The 16,589-nt window shown below is 56.4% G+C and overlaps 1 protein-coding gene across 2 annotated transcripts; it reads right to left on the bottom strand.

Moving 5' to 3' along the window:
• Window positions 1–1,889: 1,889 nt before the first annotated feature.
• On the bottom strand, window positions 1,890–16,303 carry PDLIM4 (PDZ and LIM domain 4). Of its 2 annotated transcripts, XM_055430570.1 has the most exons (7): window positions 16,140–16,303; window positions 11,507–11,658; window positions 7,898–7,979; window positions 3,177–3,358; window positions 2,809–2,972; window positions 2,329–2,446; window positions 1,890–2,207 (listed from the first exon to the last, which is right to left on the bottom strand). In XM_055430570.1, exons 1-7 carry the CDS (start codon window positions 16,230–16,232, stop codon window positions 2,003–2,005), a joined length of 996 nt encoding a protein of 331 aa, XP_055286545.1. In that variant the 5' UTR covers window positions 16,233–16,303; the 3' UTR covers window positions 1,890–2,002. The 2 variants fall into 2 exon arrangements, with proteins under 2 accessions (XP_055286545.1, XP_088694959.1); XM_088838833.1 differs by lacking the exon at window positions 2,329–2,446 and having other exon boundaries at window positions 2,000–2,207.
• Between the last annotated feature and the right edge of the window lie 286 nt (window positions 16,304–16,589).

Genomic DNA, 16,589 nt, shown 5'->3' with positions numbered 1-16,589 from the left:
AGAAAGTTTTATGTTTACATTTTTTTGGTCTTTCCTTAAGATCTGAATTTTTATTTCATCAACCTGAAAAAAGGCAGAATAAGCACAGATCAGAGATTTCTCTGGGAGGAAAGGACTGTAGCCAGTTCTTCTTACCTGAGTCTGTAGATTCAGGGCAACCCCAGTCACAGTTCAAAGAGGTTTGTTGTCTGTTTTTCCAGAGCCTGATATTGAGTCTAAATTGCTGGACAAATGGAAATGTATGAGAATAATCTTGGCATGTTTGTAAATGAAGAACGAGGAGATTGGCACGTTAACCTCTTTAAAAAGTAATAATTAAATCAATATGATACTGTCTCAATAGCAAGAAAATAGTTCAGTGGAATAGAGTCCAGTAACAAACATTCTTGCAAAAATATGAAAAATTCTTATCTATCATTAGGCAGTTAAACCTTGGAAAAATGAGTGAAAGGTTTAGAGGAATTCTTGGAAGGAGAACACCATTCTGTTTCCTGATCACTCAGCACCTGCTAGCAAACACAACAAATATCTGTTGAATGAATGCTCATCCCTGGTAATTAGAGAAATGCAAATTAAAGCCACTACATATCTCATTTTACTTATCAGATTGGCAAAAATAAAACCAAAAACCTGATAATACCCCGAGTTGGCAGGAGCATGAGGAAACACGAGTACTGTCGTTTGCTGATGGTGAGAGTGTGAACTGGTAGCAGTCTTTTGTGGTTTGTGATAGTACAAAACTGAAAATAGCACAAACGTACATTACTCGGGGCTCACTAAATAAACAAGGCTGCTTCCTGTCCTGAGCGACTTAACAAGAGGGTTAATCCACGTGACCCGGAGTCCAGGACGCGTCATCATCGTGTGTGAATAGCCAGGATTCATCAACTCTGCTACCACTTTTATTTTTTAAAAGTGCGAGTCTGTACCGGCCTGTGCAACGGAGCAGGGAGAGGCTCAGGGCCGCCCCACCACACTGTCACCGCCGGGCCTCCGAGGAAGAGGGGCGTTTACTCTCGACTTTGGAGGCGAGTGTTCTTTTCTTTCTAAAAACTTTCTCTCTCTCTCACACACTCGCACACACTTATTCACTCATTCACTCACTCCGCGCGCCCTCTGGTGGGCAGAGTCGGGGAAGGAGAAGGAAAGGAACTGATACAGCGACGGGGCCGGGGGCCGGGGGCGCGGGGCAGACCCGGGAGAGAGAATGCCGAGATGGCCGGGAGGCAGACACCGCCCCCAGCCAAACCGGTGATCTCCCGTCAAATCCCCGCGGTGTAGTCCCTCATGCGGCTGCTAGGGGCCGCCCGCGCTCCTGGAGGTGCCCACGCGGGCCTTTCCCCGCCTGTGCTCGCTTTTAACATTCCTTTGCACACAGTTTCACCCTCAGGAGCTCTTCCCTCCGTCATCCCTTAGTTCCCAGCTGATACCTTCCTTGACTCCATCCAGATCAAACCCTTTGGAGTGATGTCCCCTTATAAGCACCTCAGACCTCCCTATTAATAGACTTGCGCCTGTGATTCATGTCTGCCATCCACCCAGGCTGTGGCTTCCTTAAGGACAGGTGTACTAAGGTGCTTAGTGATGTCTGACTCTTTGCTACCCCATGGATTGCAGCCTGCCAGCCTCCTCTGTCCATGGGATTCTCCAGGCAAGAGTACTGGAGTGGGTAGCCATTTCCTTCTCCAGGGGATCTTCCCAACCCAGGGATCGAACCCAGGTCACCTGCATTGCAGGCAGATTCTCTACCATCTGAGCCAGGCAGCACAGTATTTATCTTGCTCACCGTTATACCCAGTGCCTGAGAAAATGCTTGGCATCTGAACCATGCAGCACTTGGGAGCCAGAGCCTGTGATGGAGGGAGGCAGGCCAGGGCACCGACACAGTGCAGGCGGAACGGAGGAAGTTTATTAGAGAGCCAGGGCGCAAACACATATTTACACGGACTGCGCGGGGACGTTAAAAGAAGCAGAGGCGGGGACGCGACGTTCCAGGAGCGGCTCAGACGAGTTCCACCTTGGCATTAGGGTACACCGCCACCACGTCGTAGCCCTCGGGCGGCTTGACGCGCGCCTTGGCGTGGCTCTCGCAGTAGAGCCGCTCGTCCAGAAAGAAGTAGCCGCGCTGTTTGAGGTTCAGGCCGCAGTCGCTGCACATGAAGCACTCGGGGTGGTAGAGTTTGTCCCGCGCCTTGACGATGGTGCCCCTGGTCGGGTGATCGGAGAGGACGGCGTCAAGGGCTGACAGCTCCGCAAAGCACGGCCTTACTCAGCCTCGGACGGGGGGGGACGCTGGGGGCAGGTGGGGAAGAAAGGGGAGGTACTCACACGATGCCGTGGCCGCAGCGCGTGCATTCGGGCAGCCCCTGCAGGCCACTCAGTGGAGCGCCTAGCTTGCTGGCCGTTGGCTTGAGGTTCCGGGGACCGCCAGGCCCGGGCCGTTCCCCTGAAAGCCAGAGAGCGATTTGCAAGAGCCCATTGCAGAAAAAGCGGTAAAATTCACTTCTGCGGAGTGCGGGGCTGCGCCCTACTTCCGGAGCCACCCGCACAGAGATTGGGGAAGGGGTTGGCAGGGCGTGAAAGGAGGAGCTGCGATAAAGCGGAGTGGTAATCAGAAAGCCCCGGGGCGGCGAGGGGTGTGAGGAGACCCAGAGAACGCGCGTTGTTGTTCAGTCGCTAAGTCACGCGGGGCTAATGGCTGGGAAGCAAGACGTGGGGTCGCGAAAGCGCGGATGGGGCAGGTTCGGAGAGCGGAGTTTGCTACTTCAAGGAGTGGGAAGGCAGGTGGGGTAAAGAAAAGAGTCCTACCGCCCTCGCCGGCCTCCAGCATGCCCTGCAAATAGCGGAAAGAGCCTGACTGCTTGGGCTCCGCAGCTGCAGGCTCGGCTGGCTCCCGAAGCATCCTGTACACCTCTGAGCCGAGGTCGACTCCGCAGTCACGACTCCTCGGAAGGCCTCTGGCTGGGTCAGTGCTGGACGAGAAAGAGGCACGAAGGGACAGGGTTGCAGTACCAGCCTTCCCCCTGCCAGTTCAGGGTTCTGGTGAGGTTTCATGAGTCAGAATGCAACCAGCTGAGACCCCTTAAAGGTCAAGATGGGACCTGGTGTGAGATTTGAAGGATCAGGAATTAAGATGGGATCTGGGTAGGGCATCAAAGGTCCTGCCTCTGTACTACCTGTGGGGTGGAGACACGTGCAGGGCACCCATCTGGGCCAGTAAAGTAGCCTCACTGTTGCTGCCATTGTGAGGGGCTGGGAGGCGAGGTGACTGCCCATAAGGAGATCCCAATCCTGGCCTGCTGTCTTCTGGCCCAAGCCCGGTGGCTGAGGGCCGCCTGCTTGTCAGTGGACTGCCATCCTAGGAGAGAGAGAAACCGGAGGCACTGGGAGACCCTCTGTGGTACACCCACCTATGCCCTGCTACGCCAGGCCTTCTTGAGTGTTGGCTGGCTACTCTTGCTCAGGCATCTCTGGGCTACGGTGCCTAGTCAGGGAACGGGTCTGTGGAGGAAAGGCTGAGCCTTGGGCCTGGTTCAACCCCTGAGGAAATGAGAAATGCTTATGGAAAGTCAGACACAAAAGCCCTGGATCCTTGAGACTCAACCTTGGCTCATGAGTCCTGTGGTGGTTCTGACTCCCAGTGCCCATATAGGTGGTGTTTGGGCAGGACAATCCCAAGAAGACTTTTAAGGCCAGCATGTCTGTTGCAGAGTGTGTGGCTTCCTTGTGAAGGTGGTCCTGGTGCCAGGTTTTTTCTTTACCTGTCAGAACCGTGCTGGGTACTAGATGGCCCATGGCTGGCAATGCAAAACAGGAACTCCTGTTCTACAGCCAAGAAGGGTCATCAATCATTGTGTCCCTTTGGCAGGAGCAGGAGGTTTAAAGGTACCATTGTGTTACTTCCCTGATGGTCCAGTGCTAAGACTCTGCGGTCCCAATGCAGGGGGCCCAGATTTGATCCCTGGTCAGGGAATGTTATCCCACATACCACAACTAAGGGTTTGATTGCTGCAACTAAAAATCCAGCAAGCAATGATAAAAAAGCTCAAAGATCCCTCATGCTGCAGCCAAGACCCAGCGCAGCCAAATAAATTTTTTTCTTTAAGAAAAGGTACCACTGTGAGGTCAGCGCCCTCTAGGCCTATATTTTCACCCCCACTTCCTGATTCCCAAGCAAAAATGGGTGGCCTTCCATAGACAGAGCAGATGAGGAGCAGAGAGCAGGCCAGGGCTCAAAGCTCCCCATCCCATGACCCCACAGCCAGCCTGATGCCCATGACGGAGTCATCTAGGGGAGGGATGCCCTGAATATGCCTCCTCAACCCATAAGAAGAGGGGTTTCTTTGCAGCTGCAGGTCTGAATGGGGACTGGGGACCTTTGTCCCTGCAGTGCTCAGGGCCGTGTAGCCTCTAGTTTGTAGGCACACAGGCCTGTCTTCAGCAGTATAACAGGCATGCACACTCTCACAATACCTTTACAGACATACCCATGCAGGAAGGCAACACACATGGATCAGCCAGTCCAGCTACATACACCTAATCACACAGAGTTATGTGTACTTGGAGCCAGAGCCGGTCATGCTGGGGATGACCATGTCCCTATCCATTGACAGGGACACAGTTGGTGGCCAGAGCACCCTGACTTTAGGGTAGGGCCCAAGAGCCCAGGTCGTGAAGGTGTCCTCAGCCCCAGTCTGGGAGGAGACATATATACTGTCCCTCCACTCTACCGTGTGAACAGGGCTGTCAGGTGGGAGGAGAGGAGGCCTACCATAGGGGGAAAGAGCAAGCCTAGGACTTGGGCAGCCTCCAGCTGGGGCACAGTTGAGCCTACAGGGCTTTGCCCAGGCTGCTGCTTTCTACAGGCTCGGAGCTGGGCAGGAGTATGAGGAATGGGTGAACGAGCAGCGGAGTGACTGAGTAGGGTTGGAGTCCCAGCTTCTCCCACCCTAAAAGACAAAGGAGAGGGTCTCTCGCTGCCCAGGTGGGCCCCCATCAATGAGGCAACAGCAGCAGAAAAACCTTTACCCCACTAGGTCCAAGAAGAGCCCCTGAGAAACCCGAGCACTCTCCCACGTGTGTCTGCAGGGCAGGCAGGCCGGGGCTGGCCTGGCCTCTAATGGGGACCAGATGGGCCATGGACTATGGGGGCAGGGCTGGGCCCCATACAAAGGAGACTTCAACAGGATGCGGGGCTGGAAGGACCTAGAGGAAGGCCCTCAACTTACCCCTGCCCAGCAGGGTGTGGGGGTTCATTGCAGGGTCATCAGTGCCCCTGTCCCTCCCATGGCCACCCATGCAGCAGCCTCTCAGCGGTTAAGACACACGTGCTGACCTCAGTGTTGGTTTGAGTCCCAACTTTCTCACTCACTCACTGAGCCAGTTACGTCACCTCTGTGAACCTGAGTTTCCTCATCTGCGAAAGGAGAAGATGCTGGTTTCTATATCATAAGTTCCTGGTGGGTACAAAATGAGACCTTTGCATGTAAAGCGCTGAGCGTAGTGCCTGGCACGCATCCATCCCTGGATGAATGGCTGTCTTGAGCATTCCTGAGCCCCCACTCCTGAACTTCCCCTCTCCACGATGTGCCCGTGTGCTGTTGGGGCCCGAGTCCCTGCCAGCTGCTGATTTAGTTGTTGAAGCTTTGATGTGTCACTCCACAGCATGGGGGTAACCATGGGCTTGCTCATCAGCTTCCACGAGCCTGTGGTCAGAATCTGGGACACTCAACTGGGACAGAGGTGGGCACTAAATCCAGGTGAGCAGGTGGTACCTCCCCGAGGCTGAGCTTCAGCTCTCTGCTTGTCTGGAGAGGACAGGCAGAGTCCTGCACCTGGCTTGCCTTAAACCATCACCTGGTTCTCAGCTCAAATGCCACCCTCTCTGGGAAACCTTTCCTGATCACCATCCTTCCTTCACTCTGGGCTGTGTTCCCATGTGAGGCCTGAGAGAAGTCTTCTATGACCCTATATGGAAGGAGGGCCTGAAACCCCAGTTGCTGAGTGCCAGGGTACCTTGTGCTGGTCTGAGGGCCAGCTGTGGTTTTCCCCTCCTGTGATGGTTCCAGCTGGGCCCACCCCCATCCCCCTGCAGGCAGAGGGTGGGAGCAGGATGGGGACAATGGGCCCTGTGTCTGTGTTACTGAGGACACGACCGGGCAGGGGCTGGGTGGGGGTGTTTCTGTCACCACCCATGGAGCTCATGACCTTTTAAGTACAAAATAGGGGCAGCAGCTAAGGGGTTGCCCTGCTGTTCATGGAAAATCCCTCTGCTTCCAGGCTGAGCCACCAGCAGCCTGGCCCTTGAGGAGGTCAGTGAGGGGAAGTGTGGGGGCAGGGGTAACTGACCTCCAGCCCCCAGCGCCCCTGGCCCAGAGCCTCTCCCGGACGACTCAGCAGACCTGAGCTGCACATTGCAAAGCCTGACACTTACACATGAGTGCTGGGCTCACACAAGAGCTGGGGGCCTGCACCACGCTGTCCCCATTTGTCAACCCCATATCAGGCCTGGCTGACTTGTCGGTCTCCCACCCCCTGTCCCCATGGGTCCATGGGACTACCAGGAGCAAGCTCCTGAGACGCAGGTGTGGCCACAGATCTCTGCAAGCACAGCTGAGGTCCGGGGCAGAGGAAACTGAGAGCCCTCAGCCCTCCCCTCTGCCCCCAGCCACCCCTGGGACTTTTCTCTGAACCTCTGGTGCACAGTCTCACCTCTGGGCCTCTGTATGTGCTTTACTTTGTATGTGGCACAATTCTCTCCAAGCCCCTTTGCTTGCCATATTCTTCCTAGACCCTCAGGTCATGGCTTGGCTATGCCCTCCTCCAGTCCTCTCTGACCCCTTGATTGAGTTTTATACCTCTCTGGACTCCTTCAACCCCTGGCTTCTGCATCCCGGAACTGCTAGGTGCCTCTACCCTTCCAGAATGGGCATTTCCTGCATATGGTATATATCTGGTCTCAGGGATGCCAGTAAAAGCAAGGTTGGAAACAAACATCAGAGAAAGATGGGGACTGGGATAGGTGGTGAGGGCAAGGCCACAGCAAATCCTTCCATCTGGTACATACAGCAAAGCCGCCATGGAGAGACAGTGGAGATGAGAGATAGTCCTACATGTTAGGTCCCAAGTTCTGGATCCATCACAGACCAGTCGAGTCTCCACCTTGTTTAAACTCTGTGGCCCCAGAGATGTCAAGTTCACTCTGGATACCTCAGCCTTGCCACCTGGGCTACCCCTCAGGCCCATGGCAAAATGAGGCCCTAAGGCAGCCTGGCCCCACCTTACATTCCTTGAGGACAGCACTATAGCTGTGACTCTTATCATACACAGAAAGGTAACTGAGCAGACAGGACTGCAGCCTGAGGCCTGCTAGCTGCAATTACAGAATGGCCAGAAGAAAACTTCGGTCTTGGATAGGCAGGGCAGTGCCTTATATTCTAAGGTTGGCTCTGGCCAGGTAGGTGCCCAAGGTTAGGATGAGACAGAAGAGTACTCCATAGCCTGTGGTCACTCCACAGCCTGTGGTTGTCCCCCACCCTATCCCCAAGCCTGGTGACTTCCTCCTGATCTGGCATCGCTGGGCAACAGAGTGAAACCCAACTGGGTAGGTGATAGCCCTGAGCCAAAGCCTGGCCCAGTCCCTGCCCATCACAGGCACTATTGTCCCAGAATCCAGGACTGCCTGGGGTACCGGCAGAGCCCACTGCAGGTGCCCATCACCTGGGGAGCACCTGAAGGGGCACGGACAGGGCTCAGAGAAGCCTTCTGCTTCGGTCTCTGGCGTGGGCATCTGAGGACTGCAGTGAGGACATCCGCAGTTAAACATGTGGGTGAGGCCCAGCCTCTCTGCCCTGGGCTTGCTCTGAGCCAGGCCAGGCCAGGCGGTATATGTACAAACCTGGGCCTCGCAGTCGATGTGGATCCTGTGTGCCTGAGCCTTGTTGTCCTCTGGGGTACTGGGCCAGCTCCTGCCTTCAGGCCTGTGGCAGAAATTAGGATGGTCACAAATCTCTGCTTAGTAGCCCACTATGCCTGGGATGAGGACCAAGTAGGGGTGGGGTCTGGGCCCAGGGTCCCCCTGAACCAGGCTTGGTACTCTGCATGGATAAGGATACCACTCCAGCACTTTCCCCTGCACCAGAATGGCAGCCGCTATGGCAAGGAGCCACAGTTCAGGATTCTGGGGTAGGCTGTGTGTCCCTTCTCCACCAGCTGCTCCTTCCCACTCTGGTCTGGTTCCTAGGAAGGAAGCCCTACAGCTTCCCCACTTTTCCACCCTCTCTGTCACTTAGGGAATCTCTGCACAAAGAGGGCCAAGCTCATGGCGGGGCGGGGCAAGCCAGGCCTCACACATGGATCAGCTGGGAGCCCACCGCTCATCCCTCTTCCATCCACAGCTCTGCCCAAGCCTGTGGGTCAGGCACTCGGGGACTGTGGGGGGAAGTGAGATGGAGGCTCTGTGGGGTGCACCTCCCCTCCTGTAGCCGCCGGCAGAGTCATCACCAATGTCTGCCCAGCCCAGATGGGAAACAGGCCATTAGGAAATTCCTGCTTCGCCATAGAAACCAAAAGCCAAACACCACTCAGGAGGGAGAAAAACATCATAAACCTGCCATCAGTGGGGCAGGCGGGGCCGAGAGGCTACAAGCCTGGGGCCCAGTCCTGCCACCAACTAGTCCTGTGAGAAGGCAGGCCAGGAGGGCGTGTGGAGCCTGGACTGGCAGGTGAGTGTGAGAGAGGCTGGCTACATCGAAGGGGAATAATGTCCCAACTCCACCCCACAGGGCCTCCTGGGACTTCTCTGGGGTCTCACCACTGGGCTAGCAGCTCAACCCTGCCCCTCTCCCTCCTCTCAGAAGAGGATTTTAATGATCTGACCACACCTGTAGTCCACAGTCCCTCTGCTCTTGCTCACCACTGCCCATTCCTTGGTCCCCTGCAGGCTACCTCTCTCCGCCACAGCTTTTCAGAGGCCTGTGGCACCAAGACTCTGCTGTCCCACCCCCACTGGCATCCGGCTCCAGCACCCTCAGCCATGCTCCCAAGTTACTGCCCTAGCTCACAGCTCTAACTATGACCTGGACATACTCAGAACTCTGCCAGGATAAACCTAGGACATCTCGTGTGGCTCTTTGGCCTTATACTTCCTTGAAGTCCTGCCCAGAAGAGAGGTACAAGCCTGAGGTCTGAGGATCAGAGGGTGCAAAGTACCCAGAGACATGAGAATAGCCCAGGGCATCAGATTGGAATGAAAGCCTTATTTGTGGGTCAAGTTCCACCCCCAGATCTCCACACTTTAGGCTGGGCAGGTAGCTCTATCTGCCATCTTTAAGTCCCCCAGAGGGTGGGCTGTGCAAATCCATCTTGTGTCTCATGTAACAGGTGACAGGGATCTGACCAGAGGCCCTGGGGTTGGAGCTGATGCCGGGAAGGTCCTACAGAACGTGACCAGACATTGTGAGTTAGCTTGGACCGCTGGATATATGACTGAGCTCCCGACAAAGTAAGCACAGCGGGGAAGCCGGGCCTTTACTTCACTTTTCACCCTGTGATGAATTGGCATTAATCTGTGGAGGATTAGAGCTCTCTGTACAGAAGAGAGCAGGTAGGGAGGCTGGCCTGGGCAGAGCTCCACACAGAAGCTCCCTCCAGCCAGTTTGCCAGGCGCACGTCAGGGCCTCAGGCATAAGTCATGGAACAACAGGCAGGACAGAGCAGGATCAGGGGCCTTGTAAGTGAGAAAGTCCCCAGGACAAGAGATGCTGGCCCAGAAAGTCAAGGGGGTCCTTGTCTTGATCCCCCAGAATCTGCGTGCGTGAGAATTAGGGATACGGGGCTGGGGGAAAGGACCCCAGCTTTTCACCCTGACTGAGCAGACCCTGTATGTCACCATCACACAATCCCAGATCCTCCAGTCTGAAGTTGAGGAAGCTAAGGGCTCTGATACTAAGTCACCAGCTAGAGGACAGCAGTTCTCAAGTGCAGAGCTGGGGCTGGAACCCAGAATCTGTGATAGGAGAGAATGTGCTCCCCCCGGCTCCATGTCCAGCAACATCTGGGAGCTGAAACACCCAGAGTGGAACAAGTCAGGGGACCCCTGGCTCCATCCATGCCTGGCTCGGAACAAATGACCGGGAAGGAAGGAAGGAAGGGGGACCTCCACCCTGCCCCTGTCCTGCCACCCTCCCCTGACATTATTCCCTCTGTGGACCTCCCGAATCAGGCCCCCTGTGAGCCTCCCCTGCCCCTCACCCCACTACTACCAGGGCTTCCTTTATACAGCCAAGCAGAGTCAAGGCCAGAGGTGAGTCAGGACCCAGGAACCCAGCCAAGTTGGGCGGCCTCGTGGGCAGAGCAGTGCCGATGTTTCTCCCAGCCAGTCTGTACCCCCGTCTCAGAAAGGGTGATGAATGTGATCGTGCTTTATGGAGAAGGAAACCCAGGCTCATGGAGGTCATCTCGTGTACCTAAGAGCCCTCAGAGTCTGGAAGAGGGCCAGCTCTGCTGAACTCCTGGGCCAGGGCCTCCTCACTGCGGGCCAGGTGGAGTGTACCAGGCCCTGGACTTGCAGCTGGGCCCACTCAGCCCGGAGAAGAGTCAGGGGTCCTGACTTCAGCCCAGAGCAGGGCCAGACTCAAATGGGGCTACTTCAGAAGCCTTCCCACCATGTTTAACGGCTCTGAGCCAATGGATTACCCTCTGCCCCACCGGCTCTAAGGCCTGGTTGGCCACGTTGTGGTTTGGGGAGGATTCGCCTACACATATCCACAGGGGGTCGTGGAAAGTCCCTGTTAACAGGGAACGTGGCAGAGCTGAGCAATTATGTCTGACTTCTCTGGATCCAGGGAAGACAGGGGGAGGGAGATCCCGCTGAGGCAAGGCCCAGCCAACTGCCATCAGCCTCAGCAAGGCTTGACGGGCCAGCAGTCAAGCAGCGGGAGCGGCGTCTTTGGTGAAAGTGAGAGAGACCTGAGCTCAGTCAAATCGTGCTTCCCCATTGCTCCACTGTGTGACCTGAAGCGCCCTCCAAACTTTCTGAATCTCAGTTGTCTCACATGTAAAGTGGAGCCTATATTAGATTTTACCTTATCAAATTGGTTTGACGGTTAAACAAGGTGTTGGTCAATAAAATTTTTTGAACTGCTCGTCAAGCTGGTCACTCATGGGTGGGGAAAGGACAGATATCACACACCGCCGACACCCCCAGCGTGAGGCTACCCCAGGTCTTATTTCAGCCCTGATTTTGGGTTGTCTACTCCCTGCCATAAGACCCCAACATAGTTCCAGCAATAGATTAAATGGGGGCTTCTTCCTTTCTTAAGCCACCCACATCTCCAAACAGTGCCTGCCAAACCCCTGTGAGAGTCCTGCTCCTTAGGCCTGGGGTGCCAGGGAACAGAAGCAGAAAGGCTGTGTGAGGCCCTGCTCACCCAGCATGCTGGTGACCCAGAATTCATCCTCCCCTAATTCACCCCCATCTTTCTGGCTTAGTCTGCCCTATGCATACCTGCTCACAGACAGCGTGAGGTGGTCATGGCAGCCCTTGATGCGGTTCTGTGCTTCCAGGTGTGTCATGAGCTCTGTACTCTCACCATTGATGGCCTGGATCAGGTCTCCAGGGCACAGGGCAGCCAGGGCAGCCTTGCTACCAGCATGGACCTGTGGATGGACAAGCCAGATGGCTGGGCATTGGTCATTACATGGCCTTGCTGCAGGCTCTGCTGCAGACCTCTGCCAACCCCAGAACCGTGCCAGTGCGGCCCTGCTGCCAATGTGACCTGTGGGTGGGCATACCATAAGACTGACTGAGTTCCCACATGGCCTGGCTGGGCCTCTGCTCTAAAGGCCCCAACTCCAGCTCACGGAGGTCTGTAGGATGTGATGGCATATGACAGGAGATTCCTCTGGGCTGGAATAAGTACGATGGCACTCTTGCAGCCTGCATATATGCCCATAGACATGCAGGGGACACACAGGGATATGTGCTCTCAAATAGATAGTTAATACAAAACATGGACACATGGCCTACATTGCCCCAGCCAGCCAGATCACACAGTAAGTCCCTTGACCTGACACTCAAACCCTTAGTGACCTTGTTTCTTCTCATCCCCATCCCTCCATATTTACCTCCACCTACCCACACTCTATCCAGACCACGTGAATTACTCACAGGCACCAGAGAGCTCTCTCTTACCTCCACAGTTCTGCAGGTGCTGTTCCCTCTACCCGGAACACACTCCTTTGACCCCTTAAACCCTAGTTACCAGCTTACTCCTCGTCATCCTTCAGCTCCTAGGCTCTCCACAGAGGCATTTCCCCTTGGAGCCTCCCGTCTGGGGCCCCACTGAACCCTGTGTGCCCCCTTTACCACTTAGCTCCCCTAACAGTGTTAGCCCTTATTCTGTGTTGTCACCTCCCCAGGCAAGTTGAGGGCCATCTACTTCCAGCTGCCAGCCTGCATTTCTGGATCACAGCTCCCTTTCCTCTGGAGGACAGGCACTGAGGCCATCCCAGTGCCACTGTGGACCCCAGAGGGTCAGCAGCGTCCACACTGGAGCCTCCTTCAATCCTGATCCCTTGACATGAGTAACATGAGGCTGGGGATAGACTCATGGGATGCCTGAGTAAGCAGCCTGGGGGGAATTCAGGTAATAGGACATCCTTTACCCTGTCTCTGGTCCCTGCACAGCCTTTGGAGAGAGATTTTAGGGACACTCATTCCTCCCAGACTCTTTGCTAGTGTCAAGCTATGGCTCAAGAGCTGTCAGTGACACTGTTTCTATGGGGCGGGAGCTCCTGGAAGCCTGGACAGGCTCCACTTAGCCAGTTCTCTGTAGTGAGCAGACAAAGCTGAGGTGCTGGCAGCTCCTTGGCTGGAGTTCTGGTGTGGGCACTGCCAAGCTGACCTGCCCTGAAATAGGCTGCCCCAAGGAATATTCTTCTAGAGCATGATAGCCTCAGCCACCATTAATATTCCCTTGTTGGACACTGGGACCAACATAGGTCTGTCTTCCCAGGGGAGGCACCCACTTGGCACCATCCCACCCTCCCCGCTCAAGGCCCTGCCAGGCCCCTCTCCTTCAGGGATACCTGCTCTGTGGCATGGCCTGGGCTCAGTGCTTTAGCCATAACTAGCTCATGGCAACCTCTCAACCAGGTAATGAGACGGAGGCTGTTCTCATCCTTATTTACAGATGAAGAAGAGAGGTTTTGGGTATGGGGTACTTTGCCCCATTCCCCATTTTGGAGGGCAGCCTTCTTCCTCCGGGGGTGGCTAGTGGCAGGATGACTCAGCCAGTACAAGGGGTGCATTCAGGCCCCTGTGGGTGGAGGAAGTTCTCGAAAGCAGGGGTGGCTGGGGCTCTGCCAGCGCTGCTAGCTCGGGAGTTCTGGTCAGAGAGGGCGTGAGGCCAGGAAACCGTGACTCTCCCAATTGCCTTTACATGCATTGTTTCATTAGTCCTCAAGGCAAGCCTATTTCCTAGATGAGGAAACCATGGCCCAGAGATGCACAGGACACTCAGCTGACAACCGGCAGAGTTAGGATTTCAACCCAGGCCAACAGATTCCAAATCCTTTGCGCTTAGCCACAGTGTGCATTTCTACAAAACGGAGAGGTGTTCTGAGTAGAAGGATCAGCATGTATAATGGCTCATCTTGGAGTGAGAGTAAACGCAGGCTTCTGTGACCAAAATATCATTGGTGAGGAGAGAATGGACGAGATGAAATCAGAAAAAAAGCAGGGACTAGACCTGAGGGCCTTGTAGGCCCAGAAGAGAAGCTGGCATCTCTCCTGGGCAGTTGGAGAAAAGGGAGGATTCTAAACAGGGAAATCACAGGACAGAGTTGAATGCAGGCTGATTTTTCTGGATGCTGAATGCAGGATAAACAGATAGAAGGAAGAGACAGAGGAGCAGTGAGGTCAGCTGGGAGACTGGGGCATGAGCCAGCGGCCTCACCTACAGCAGCTACTTTTAAAGCCCCTGTGTCACTCCACCTGGTCTAGATGCAAAAAGCCCCTCCAGGGAGTTGGGCATACAGTTGGTGGCAATTGTTCGGGGCACTAGTTTCTAGGGACCTGGTAGTAGCAACACCCATTAGGATGCCAAGGCCAGCAGTCACTATAGTTTGCAAGGAAGGAGCCCTGGACAGTGGTTTTTTTTGGGGGGAGCTCCCCAAGGCTTTGTGGGCTGAGGTTGCATAGTCCCGGCTCTGCCAGGCAGCCAGCCTCCTCTCTGAGTGTGGCTGCCTCCATTGAGGGGGGGAAGCCCCATGAGCGTGGGAGGGGTTGGGTCTTGAACCCCCCTGGTGAGGACACTCCCACATATCATCAGTGTCTGTAGAATTACCCTTGAGGTACCTGCTGGGCAAGCTGTGGCCTGTGCCTCCTCAGCCCCGTAAATCTCCCCAGATCCCACCCAAACCCGGGCTCAGCCATCCTGGCTCCTCAGGCCTGAGCTGCTGCTGTGTGACTTTGCGGGACAAAGGAGGGGTTCTTCCTGGCAAACTCTTTTCAGCCTGTCTGCCTGCCAGCGGCCTGCATCCTGATCGGCTCCAAACAAGGCCGCCGCTGCTGCTGCTGTGACGTGTGGAGGCCTTTCCTCGGCGGGCAGGCAGCCGCGTGGGCAACAGATGTCTCTGCTCCCTGCCGCCTGCGGCCGTCAGCCACCGCCACTGAGCCTGTCAGCGGCCTCACGCCCAGGGTGCCTGGCCGGCAGGGCTGCCTAGCACCCCCACGAGCCTGCCTCGGTGGGTGAACACACAGCATGACATTCAGGCACAGATGTGTTCCCGCCCCCTCACACACACACACACCCCCACACCCCGCAGGGCTCTCTCAGGAAAGTGGGAGATGATAGGGTCCCGGATGTGCTGAAGGCCCACCTCACTCAGCTCCAGAGACCTAGTGGCCATGGGGTGAGGGCAGATGTGGGAATCCTCCCAGGACAGCTGGGCCTGCCTGTCACCCTCTCCCCCAGAAACAGTATTCCATGATGCCAGGCTCCACTAGGTGCCCAACCCCTCCCAAGAACTAGAAAGACGTCTCGGAAAGCCCAGCCAGCTTGGACCAGCCCCCATAGCAAGATGTGGCTGAAGGGTGGGGGAAGGTGTTCTCAGTTCCCGTGACACACGGTCTCGAAGGCCAAAGTAGCCTGTGTGGGGTCAAGGGATGGCCCCAGGTCCCTGCCTTTCTTCCCTTCGTACTGGGAGCCTCCAAGGGCAGGGTTCTCTCTTCTTTGGCCCCCTACACTGGGACTCGTAGGGGCAGAGTCTGGGTCTCCTCTTCTGGCCCTTCAAATATGGGACTCCAAGGTTGGGCCAGGATCCTATCTTTCCCAGTTTGGGCACCCCCTGACAGGGCCCGAGTCCTCTCCTCTGCCCCTCTGTTCTTCTTGGATTAGCCAGCACCCAGGGCTGTGCTCCCTCCTCTTCCTCCACTGTCCTAAGCCTGGGGCAGTGCATGGCCATGGAAACTTGAGGAACTGGGCTGAGGTGATCCTGGCCCCCGGCCTTGTGAGTCTTGTAGGGAAGTGGTCTCACAACTGCACAGACAGGCCTCCCCTTCCCCTGGAAGCCAAAAATTCCTGGTCACTTTCCCTTAGGACAACTGAGGTCATGAATGAGAGACTGACCAAAACCAGAGAGGGGAACTGGCTGGATCTTTCTTTCTTCAGTTTCAGAGAGGACCCCAGACCTTTCTGGGGTCACACAGCTCCGCTGGCAAAGACCCTTGATAGGGAAGGGGTCTCGCAGTCATTTTGCCCCAAATCTTCAGGAGGGGTTCAAATGTAAGCAGCATTTCTGGGCCTCTGTTGACCAGTCCCGATCCTTGGCTATGACTTTGGTCCTTCCATGGCCTGCGCTTGAGTTCTCCCAAATGAGGCCAGCAGGGAGGCTGCTCTGTGAACTCTTTGTAGGGGGGTCCTCCGAGAGACAGGGCAGGCAGGCCCAGGGAGAGGGGGAGGGGGCTGCGGAGGCGCTGCCCAGCCTGGAAGCCGCCTCTACAGCCTGCGGGTCACCGAGGCCAACGCTTGGCCTCCGAGCCTCCAGGACGTCGGGGATCCGGGTCCCGAGTGGACCTCAAGGGCTGGGTCTCAAGATTCAGGACCACCCCGCCGCCCTGTGGTCGCTGGACTCACCCGCGAGATGGTGAGGGGTACGCTGAAGTCCCGGCCGCCCACCAGGCGGAAGCCCCAGGGTGAAGGGCCGCGCAGGGTCACCGTGTGGGGCATCGCGAGCCGGAGCCGCAGCCGGAGCCGGAGCCGGACACGGAGGAGCCGCCGCCGTCCGCGCCGCCGCCTGGACGCCGCGCCCCGCCCCCGGCCCGCCCGCCCCCTCACCCGCTCCCGGCCCCCGCCCCGCTCCCTGCGCGCCGGGATTGGCCCGCGGCTGACCCGGCCCTCCCACTTCGGGGGGCTCTGCGGACCCGCCCCTCAGCCCCGACCGCCTGCAGCCCGGCACCCCCACCAGGTTCTCAGAGACCCCGGACCCTGACGGCTCCAACGTCCGAGGTCCTGCCCGAGCCTCAGCTCTGCGGGCCGCGGAAGCTCAAGCCGGGTCCTTTGAAGTTGCTTCTGACGGGCGGCGCC

The sequence above is a fragment of the Moschus berezovskii genome, chromosome 8 (assembly GCF_049115385.1).
Source record: "Moschus berezovskii isolate FMDL1 chromosome 8, NW_MosBer_1.0, whole genome shotgun sequence".
Lineage (NCBI taxonomy): Eukaryota > Metazoa > Chordata > Mammalia > Artiodactyla > Moschidae > Moschus > Moschus berezovskii.
This window is presented reverse-complemented; position numbering and strand designations above follow the sequence as displayed.